At 35.7% G+C, this 10,087-nt stretch overlaps 2 protein-coding genes across 2 annotated transcripts in view; one reads left to right on the forward strand and one right to left on the reverse strand.

The window, feature by feature from the left end:
• LOC104767514 (mechanosensitive ion channel protein 5-like) overlaps nucleotides 1-3,951 on the reverse strand; it is an 11,171-nt gene extending 7,220 nt beyond the window's left edge. The window contains exons 1-6 of the mRNA XM_010491532.2: nucleotides 3,411-3,951; nucleotides 1,556-3,070; nucleotides 1,323-1,446; nucleotides 935-1,228; nucleotides 165-367; nucleotides 2-64 (exon numbers count right to left, since the gene is read on the reverse strand). Coding sequence (XP_010489834.1) covers nucleotides 2-64; nucleotides 165-367; nucleotides 935-1,228; nucleotides 1,323-1,446; nucleotides 1,556-3,070; nucleotides 3,411-3,622 — 2,411 coding nt within the window. The 5' untranslated portion in view covers nucleotides 3,623-3,951. The remainder of the gene's footprint in view (nucleotide 1; nucleotides 65-164; nucleotides 368-934; nucleotides 1,229-1,322; nucleotides 1,447-1,555; nucleotides 3,071-3,410) is intronic.
• Nucleotides 7,600-9,410, forward strand: LOC104765296 (GDSL esterase/lipase At3g14820). The gene is made up of 6 exons (XM_010488985.1): nucleotides 7,600-7,821; nucleotides 7,921-8,103; nucleotides 8,234-8,364; nucleotides 8,446-8,670; nucleotides 8,769-9,021; nucleotides 9,109-9,410. Exons 1-6 carry the CDS (start codon nucleotides 7,758-7,760, stop codon nucleotides 9,303-9,305), a joined length of 1,053 nt encoding a protein of 350 aa, XP_010487287.1. The 5' UTR covers nucleotides 7,600-7,757; the 3' UTR covers nucleotides 9,306-9,410.

The raw sequence follows: 10,087 nt of genomic DNA on the forward strand, positions 1-10,087 counted from the left end.
GTCAATGTTTAGGTACACTATCATAGGTGCAGGATACCAATAATCCTTCTTGTTGTCTACATAACTGCATGAAAATTAAACATAAGAAATAATGTTAAGAATCATAATGTTAAACCTTTAGTACATATATCGTTTAGGATTTACGGGTTTAAGGTTTAACGAACCTGAGTATTCTCTGTTTAATAGCAGCTATCTTTTCAGGAGGAGTTGCTATATGGATAAAGAATTCGACCGCGTCTCCCATATCAGGACTTCGGTAATAGTTAGCTATCGGTTTTGTGCCAAGAACACTATTCGGGTATATGATCTTTTGATTATCATATCGCAAGAAAACAGTCGTCAATATGTTCATCTCCTCCACAACCAACTGGTATGCATAAACAATTGATAGATTAGAACAAGGCCGTCATAGTAAACGTCAAAAGCAATTTTAATGTATATATAGGAGAGAACAAACCTGAACACCGTCGATTTCGCATCGGTCACCGACATCAAATGGGTGCATAACGAAAAGGAAAATGATGGCTTCGAAAATGGTTTTGCATGAGTTTCCGAATACAAAGGCTACAAGAAGAAGCTGAGAGCTTAAGACTAGCAAGAATCTAGTTGTGGCGATTCCTAGTATAAGGAGCCAGATGACTATGACTATAATGCCAATCACCACATTGATTATGCGGTGAAGCCTGTTCACTGCTGTTTTTGTATCGTTTAAGGTCAAAGCCAGAGCCCTCCGTTCTCTAAACGCCTTAACCTGTGAAGAAATTAACACGAGATTAATTAGATAACGTACGTAACTCTACTTTCCATGAAAAAGTTTCTTGAGATATATCGAATTTGAGACTTACCACNACATAAACAATTGATAGATTAGAACAAGGCCGTCATAGTAAACGTCAAAAGCAATTTTAATGTATATATATAGGAGAGAACAAACCTGAACACCGTCGATTTCGCATCGGTCACCGACATCAAATGGGTGCATAACGAAAAGGAAAATGATGGCTTCGAAAATGGTTTTGCATGAGTTTCCGAATACAAAGGCTACTAGAAGAAGCTGAGAGCTTAAGACTAGCAAGAATCTAGTTGTGGCGATTCCTAGTATAAGGAGCCAGATGACTATGACTATAATGCCAATCACCACATTGATTATGCGGTGAAGCCTGTTCACTGCTGTTTTTGTATCGTTTAAGGTCAAAGCCAGAGCCCTCCGTTCTCTAAACGCCTTAACCTGTGAAGAAATTAACACGAGATTAATTAGATAACGTACGTAACTCTACTTTCCATGAAAAAGTTTCTTGAGATATATCGAATTTGAGACTTACCACCCAATTCTTGAGGCAAGACTTGCTGATCTTATGGCTCTCTGAAGCTCCTTCAAAGAGATCTATGGCTCTTTCAGACTCCTCTTCACATAAAAAACGCAAGAAGTCTTCCAAATATATGTACCTAAAAACCATAGATAAGATCCTCTTAATTAGTTTAAGCTGAAATCAACCTAATCAAGAACTTTGATATATTTGATGATGAAATTAAAGCTATATATAATTAATTATACCTGGAACCTGGCTCGGTGACATTGTGGAAAATCTTCCTAGCTGCACATTTAGCTTCGTACTCGCTTCGTATCTGCGTAGCGTCTTCATCCTCCTGACTTGTGTCCTGAATCTGTTGATCCAAAGTAGAAAGAGCGCCTTTTCGTATTATGTTCATCAATCTCTTCATGTTCCAAGCAGATACATTCTTTGTGTTCATTCTCTGCAAATGATCAATCCTAATCCCGTCCCTGTCTACTCCTTTCTTGGAACCAATCCGAGTCAGCCCAGCTGGTGCTCTCCCGACTTTCATAAAACTTTTAACAGTCTCCTTTAGAGCTGGAGGCAACTTAGCTCCAGCTAGTTTCTCTAAGCTTTTGACATCCTCTGTTACCTTTTGCTCTTCTTCCTCCATTCTCTGAATCTCCATCAAAGGAGGACCCGAGAGAGTCTCAATTACGTATTGAGTGAACAACGACTCCTGGATCCGATCGAAGTAAGTGCTCATGTGGAACGATGAAGCAAGAACCTTAACCAGAATTGTTTTAACCAACCAAATGATAACAGCTACGAGGAAACACACCAACACTCTTGTCACGTACTGAAGCGGCGTGATCCGAGTCTCTCTTTCGACTTTCTTATCGAACAAGAAATGCCACGCGAGCAACACTAGCCCTAACCACAAGCAGTTTTGAACAGATTTTCTCACACCGTAGACGAAGTACAAAACCCTTTTCCTCCACAGGAAGTTCTTCTCGACCAAGAAGACAATGATTCTCACTATCCAACTCGAGACTAATCTCCCACATATCAACACCAAAACCGTCACTTCCCATTTCCACAAATCTAGCTTCCACCATGTCTTGCGTTTCAAGTTATGTACGGTCAAGCTACAGACCAAACTGGTTACTATCAGAACAAGACTTATCCATTCAAGCAAAAGCCAGATGCTAAGTTTGTCCCTTTTGTATTCCTCCGGTAAATCCTCGTCTAGAAACGGATCTTCCTCTTCTTCTTCATCCAAGACCCCACCTCGACCTGGAGTACCCGCTTTAGGGCTTTTCCCAAGAAACCCAGATTTAAAAATCCCGGATCTCCGACCGGACTTCATCTCTGTTTTGTCAATCGCCGGGTGTGTCGGTGTCGGAGGATCCTGCAATCTTGATTTCGTCTTGTTCCTCCTCAGCATCGGTTTGTTCGAACTACACTTCATAACCTCTGCTTCGTCTCTGTTTCGTCCCTCTTCGTCGCTACTTCCACCAAGAGATATTCTGTTCTGCCTCCGTCTTACAGCGTCGGCTTTAACTTTGGTCGTGAACGGAGAGGAAGACTCAGAAATAGTCGACAAGCCACGTCGCGGGGTGTTGCTTGCAGTTGCAGCACGTGGCGGCGTGTTGCTGTGTAGCTCAGCCATGTTAAGCTCAACATCAAGAGAGATCTCGTCTCCTGAAGCTCTCTGCTTGTGGAGAAACTGACGAATCAGCTTCGCCGGCGGGTCAGATAACTCAGCCGACTTATGCCTCCGCTCCGTCGGCTGCCTGNGCACACTTCATAACCTCTGCTTCGTCTCTGTTTCGTCCTTCTTCGTCGCTACTTCCACCAAGAGATATTCTGTTCTGCCTCCGTCTTACAGCGTCGGCTTTAACTTTGGTCGTGAACGGAGAGGAAGACTCAGAAATAGTCGACAAGCCACGTCGCGGGGTGTTGCTTGCAGTTGCAGCACGTGGCGGCGTGTTGCTGTGTAGCTCAGCCATGTTAAGCTCAACATCAAGAGAGATCTCGTCTCCTGAAGCTCTCTGCTTGTGGAGAAACTGACGAATCAGCTTCGCCGGCGGGTCAGATAACTCAGCCGACTTATGCCTCCGCTCCGTCGGCTGCCTGAAATGGAAACTGCCGCCGTCTTCGTCGTCGTCGTCTCCTTTCTTATCATTCTTACCCTTTTCACCATCCCAGAAATCATAACTTGATTCTTTCCAAACATTACCTCCCTCAGCATTGCTGCTTGACCCTGTAGCACCGACGGCTCCACTCTCTTGGCCGTTGATGTTCACGATGAAGTCCCGCCGATCAGTTGAATCGACGGCCGCCATGTTTCGTTAGATCTCACGGAGCCAAAAGTCTAGATTTTCTTACCTAATATGATTTCCGGAAAAAATGGAAAGGTTTGTTTTTTTTTTTGGTTGGGAAAATTTCAGAAGAGACGAGTGACAGTGTACGATCGAAGAAGAAGATGAGGGTGAGATGTAACCAAGTAAGTAGTAGATGAGTGCAAATAAATAATCAAATATTAAAAAAAAAAAAAAACAGCAGGTGGTATTTGGTGATAATGAGAAAGGGGAACAAAGTTTTGTTCTCATATATCACAATGTGTAAAAAAATTTAAGTTTTTTTTTTCTTGAGGAAAGGTTTTGGCAATGCAAACTATGTTGATGATCCAAGTGGTATTTATATGATGTGATGTGATTTGGTGAGTTGAACTTTGTGCTAAAAGCAACAAAAACAATAATAGGATAATTGGTTTTTTTTTTCTACTATGTCCCTTTAGAAAGTAACAATAGTGTACGGATGAAAAGGAACGCCATGATAAACGGAATTTTTTCAAATAATGATAACAAAGGTTTTCGACTATGCAACTCCTCCATATTTTGGGTTGTATATTTTTTCGGGTAAAACCAGGAATTTATATAGATGGGGATGAAAATAAGTATAACCACTAAGGAGTATGTAAAAAAAAAAAAAAAAAATCATACAAGTATTCCACATTTCTATGTTAGTCCTAAATCAAAATATTTCTTTTTTTGGAGAAGAGAGGTACTAGATCTCTTTTTAAAAGTAGTCTAGTTTTACGTGTTCTAATCTTTTGTGTTGTGTCCAATAGAAGCAAGAAAAAAAGAACACCCACTTGAGAAATGTTCTTTTTTTTTGGTAATGGTGAGAAATGTTCTTCTTCTAATTACAATATAAATTTCGTTCATTCCATTAGACCTACTTTATTTAGTAAGTTTTACCAATTTGACCTATACTATCATATTCGAATTCATGTCAGATAGCACTGAAATATAATAATGCTGACTGATTGAGTCATTTTTATTTGGTTGGTATCATTACAAATCATCATTGATATATGATTTTTTTCCGATCCCAATAAAATCAGCACCACTAAAACTTATTTATAATCCTAGTACTAAGACTCGTGTCATCCTCTCTGTGGCTTGGTCCTAATAAGTCAAAATGTACACAAGAGTCTGGAGTTTGGAAGCTTAATAACGCATCTAAAAAACTAAAATCGTGTTGTTTCTAGCTTTATTTTTAGCATATGTGTTCGACAGCTAAATTTTACGGTTTTATTTGTAAAAAATATCTAAAATAGATATTGCTTCATGGTTAAGACTTACGGGTGGTGCATGTCTCTTGCTTTTTTGTGCTTTTGGTTTTTAATAGACAGTCGATTTCTATATTTGGTGTGTCAGCAATGCAGAAAGCATTTTCAGTTATCAACTGTGATTAACTGTTAACATAAATAAGAATGGATTAGCATTTCTAAGTTGCATGTTATTTCCCTACCGTTTACATATTTTTTAGTCGTCAGTACTGATTTATTCGAAAAAAAAACTTCGCTATATATGCTATTTGTAGATATCACACCCTTTTCTGATAAAGATCACACACAGATTTTACCATCGCGGTTTTTTAAAAACCAAATTTGCTTTGTTTTTATCATCGAAGTTTATCTCTTCCAAGTTTTTTCTAAAGATTTGTTTTTTTTTTCTTGTTGTTATCGCGCTAAAAGGTTTGGTTATGTAGCTGGCTAGCTGCAAATAAGCTTTTTTTACCGACATTTTTTTTAGAAAAAACACATGAAAAAAATGGCCCAAAACAATCATGCCTGAAAATAAAAATAAATTCACTGACTGACTTACGTGGCTGCATATAAGCGGCGGAAATAATTTAACAAAAAGCCAGTTGGAGTGATAAGAAAGGTACACGTGGTTGGACGTTGTTAGTCGACCTGGCGAATAAATACAAAGGTTGCCAAGAAAACGACAGGGAAAACGACTCGTGAGGGATGAAAACGGCACACAAGCCAGATACGCAACGAAGCTAGAGGTCAATATCGACATGGTGGTTCTCTTCTCTCTCGACAAGAGTGGTCACTCCGTGTTAATGCTGAGTATATCTCTTGTAATTATCACTTACTCGACTTGGATACATATCTTATAATATACAATTCTATTTTTTTTTGGACATCTTCAATTCTGTTTTGGCTTTCTGTTCTCATTATTTATTTTTCCTTTTTCTTCTAATAATTATACATATCGGTTTTGGTTTTATTATGAACTCTATTGTTAATTACATGAATCTTTTGTTTTCTATAAAATCAATCTAATCGAAGTTAAATCTGGTATTATTTTCATATCAGACTTTTTTCGGTTTAGTTCACATTTGTTCAATTCGATTACTGATGAATTTGTGCACTAATCTACCTTAAACATCATAATATGATAGCAAACAAAAATCATTGAATTGAATGATGGTTAAGAAGAATACAATCAGAGTGTAAACCGTGTACGGATCTGTTTGGTCTTTTAACCAAAGGCAAATCATGATATTTGTAAAGAAACAATCCATCAAATTAAATAAGTTGGTCAAATATCTGATTATTGTTGGAAATTAATTAATTCCATGAATGTCAAGTATCTTATAAAGAGTGTATTCCCAAAATAGTAAGTAGTTCAAAATAACATATAGGTTGTTCATCAACTACAATACATAAAGTATGGAACCGTTGGAAGTTTCAAGATATAATAAATGTAAAAGCCATATTTGGTGACTTAAAATTATGACAAGGAAAGGCATATTTTGATTTTGTTGGATTGGAAACATAAAAAGAAAATGGATGATTTTAATTTTTATTGTTTGTGATCCATACGATACGATCAAGAACCATGGACCACATTTTGTTGGATTTCGAAGGTATCAGCCGGTCTAGTCATCGTGCATATAATGTTTTTATCTATGGGCCATCATCTGATTTTGTGATCTTGTGTGACCACGGAACCGCCGGTCGACCGCGTCACCCACACATATTTTAAAAAATCAACTATTATATTTTCTAAATGAATATATCCGTATTAAAGACGTTCAACGGTTTTGATATCATACTTATTCAACAATGCGCATTTCTCTCGGATCTAATTATGCGAAGCATGTATACATACGTTATAAACGTTACAATTACAATATACGTATTAGTTTACTTTCCAGTATCACAGAAGATACTCTGGATCCTTTTTGAATTTGTATCAGTTACCTTTAAAGTATGATCATGACTAGGTGATAATCTCAGTTATTAGGAATTAGGTATACATTGAAATCATCTATGATTAAGGAGTTAGGCATACTGTACGATTTTGTTACAGACAACAGATCTCTTTTTATAAAAGTTGTTTGGCACACAGAATATCATGTCTCTAAACAAACACAGTGGAAACTGGATAACAAAAACAATATGCTATAAAAATGTAAATATACTGGCTTACCACTAATAATCAAACATATTAAATGGGAATTAATTGATTTTGACTATTAGATTTCGACAAATCGATATCCACTTGTGACACTTGCATGATAAGTTAAGGTGTAGTTTCGCAGAAGAACCTTCCGCATCCAAGAGCGTATTCTTCCATGGTTGATACATGAATACCTAGCTACGTACTAGTAACACTCGAAGAGAAATTGTGACAGCGCTAAATGCATGTACCTTTTTCCCATTTAGATTGTTTTCATCTCTCTCTCTCTCTTTTTTTTTTTTTTTTAAATCCTTTTTGGTTGCCTAATGTACAGTAAGAAAACAGCTATATATAACTGCGTGTATATACAACGTATAATTACTATAAAACGTTATTATTTTATACCGTATTTGCATGTATGTAAGATCACTTTATTTTATATAAGATTCTTTTTTTTTTTTTTTTTGGCAAACTATTTTATATAAGATTCTATACATTTGATTTTATATTTTTCTATTAAAACGGTTGCCAGGATTTGCTGTTTCCTTTTTAAACAATTTTCTTCTTTATGTTTTTAGATTATGTGTATCAAATTATATTCAGACTGTATATATATATGTGTAAGAATGTCTCAGTTCTCAAACATCATCATCTGCACAAATATATAATAAATTGTGAAATTAGTTCTCATTCGTTTAAATAATATTTTAGTAGCATGGATCCGCGATTTATATGTTTTCTATTGCTGTCTTTTATCGTAGAAGCGACCACAGGCAGTGGTACATACAATAAACTTGTTTAAGATTTAAATTACAAATTCAGTTCTTTTATTAATCACGTTCTAATCTGTTTTTTTTTTTTGTGTGTTTATAATTAAGCTCCTAGGAACAACATAACAGTACCAGCACTGATAGTATTTGGAGACTCAATCATGGATACAGGAAATAATAATGACATCCCCACTCTTCTTAAGGCCAATTTTCCTCCCTATGGTCGAGATTTCCCTGGTGCTATTCCTACCGGTAGATTTTCAGACGGGAAAGTTCCATCCGACATCATTGGTATAACTCATTACAAACTCTATATCATTTTGGTTTTCTAATCGCTTTAGTCTATTTAATTTGTATCTTTATTTTATTATAATGTATATATATATATATATATATACATTTTTTTTAAACAACATTGCAGCGGAAAAATTAGGGATAGCAAAGACACTACCACCATATTTAGGCTCGAACCTAAAGGCAGATGATCTTCTAAAAGGTGTAATTTTTGCTTCTGGAGGTTCCGGTTATGATCCATTAACATCTACAGTATTGGTACGAATATCTTTTACATATATGTTATATTTTTATAACTATTCCTAATTTTCTTTTGGTTTTTATATTTTTTTTTTTCAGTCTGTCGTATCAATGTCAGACCAACTGAAGTACTTTCAAGAATATTTATCAAAAATTAAACAACACTTTGGAGAAGAAAAACTTAAGTTTATATTGGAGAAAAGTTTGTTTCTAGTGGTCTCTAGCAGTAATGATCTCGCTGAGACTTATTTGGTTCGATCGGTCGAATATAGTCGTAACTCATATGCTGAATATCTTGCTCAATTGGCATCAGATTTCATCAAAGTAAGTTTCTTTTTATTATGTATAATATAAACCCACATCATTTTAATCGCAAAAGTAACCAAGAAATGATATCTCAATTCTTAATTATAACGTGTTAGGAATTATCTGGACTTGGAGCTAAATACATCGGAGTGTTTAGCGGAGTACCGGTTGGATGTGTACCCGCACAAAGAACACTATTTGGAGGGTTTACAAGATTATGCTTTGAAGATTTGAATAACATGGCACTTCATTTCAATTCAAAGCTATCTTCTAGTTTGGATGCTCTAACGAAAGAGCTGCCCAGCAGAGTAGTATATATCGACGTTTACGAAACTCTTCTTGACATCATAAAAAATCCTACAAAATACGGTAACTATGACATATCATGAACTGATCTTTTTATTCCATTAACGTTCATAAATGTTATATGATTGATACGTTTTTGAATTTTTGTAGGATTTGAAGTAGCAGATAAAGGATGTTGTGGTACAGGATTAATTGAGTTGATGGAGTTGTGCAATAAATTTTCTCCGTTTACATGTTCGGATCCATCGACTCATGTGTTCTTTGACGCTTATCATCCTAGCGAAAAGGCGTATCAGATTATCACTGATAAACTGATGGATAAATACCTTAAGTACCTAAACAATTAAATATGTTTAGTCCAGTGATATTAGTTCATTCAACGAGTGTACTTTGATTGTTTTTCCCCTTATTTTTTTTGTTTTACCATCATTTAATAATAAGGATTTTTCTCATTAATGTGATTATATTTGATTTAGCTTACGATTTGATTACACTCATTTTTGTTATCTAACCGACATTAGCCTAATTATTGTGTATCTTTGCGTCATAATGGAAACTTAAATTAGGGTAACCAACAAAAAAAACACACTCATGAATGTGTTTTGATCGAAGGGGGGATGCATGTCATATTGCTCTAATAAAGTTGATTACCATGATTTACGTAAATGTTACAAAATTATTAAATGTAAATTATTTAATTAGAAGATAAATAAAAAGCTTAATGGTGAAGTTTAAAAATTAATCATGAAGCAATGGTTACATAATCTTCCCTAATTTTTTAAGTTATCAACAATTTAATTATTGTTGTACACCGAAAGTGGATTTAATCAAGGTGGCAGTAATTACACAACACTAAATCCAAATTACTGTGGAGAGCCACCTGGTCGATGTGATAAATTAGTGACAGCACATATGATTAAAATGATAAAATAAAAATAGTAGTATTGTTGTACTGGTGACTGGTGTCGTGACTTCCCCCACGATAGAGAGTTAAACTGAAAAAGGAAAGTAACTTATTTAACTTTGCGAATTAATTAAATCGTTACAACTTACAACTTTACAACCTTAGCAGATGTCGGCAACTTTAGTTTATGCGCATGTGTCTATAAACATATTTACAGTGTTAAAT

This window comes from Camelina sativa, chromosome 19 (genome assembly GCF_000633955.1).
Source record: "Camelina sativa cultivar DH55 chromosome 19, Cs, whole genome shotgun sequence".
In the NCBI taxonomy this organism is placed as follows: Eukaryota; Viridiplantae; Streptophyta; class Magnoliopsida; order Brassicales; family Brassicaceae; genus Camelina; species Camelina sativa.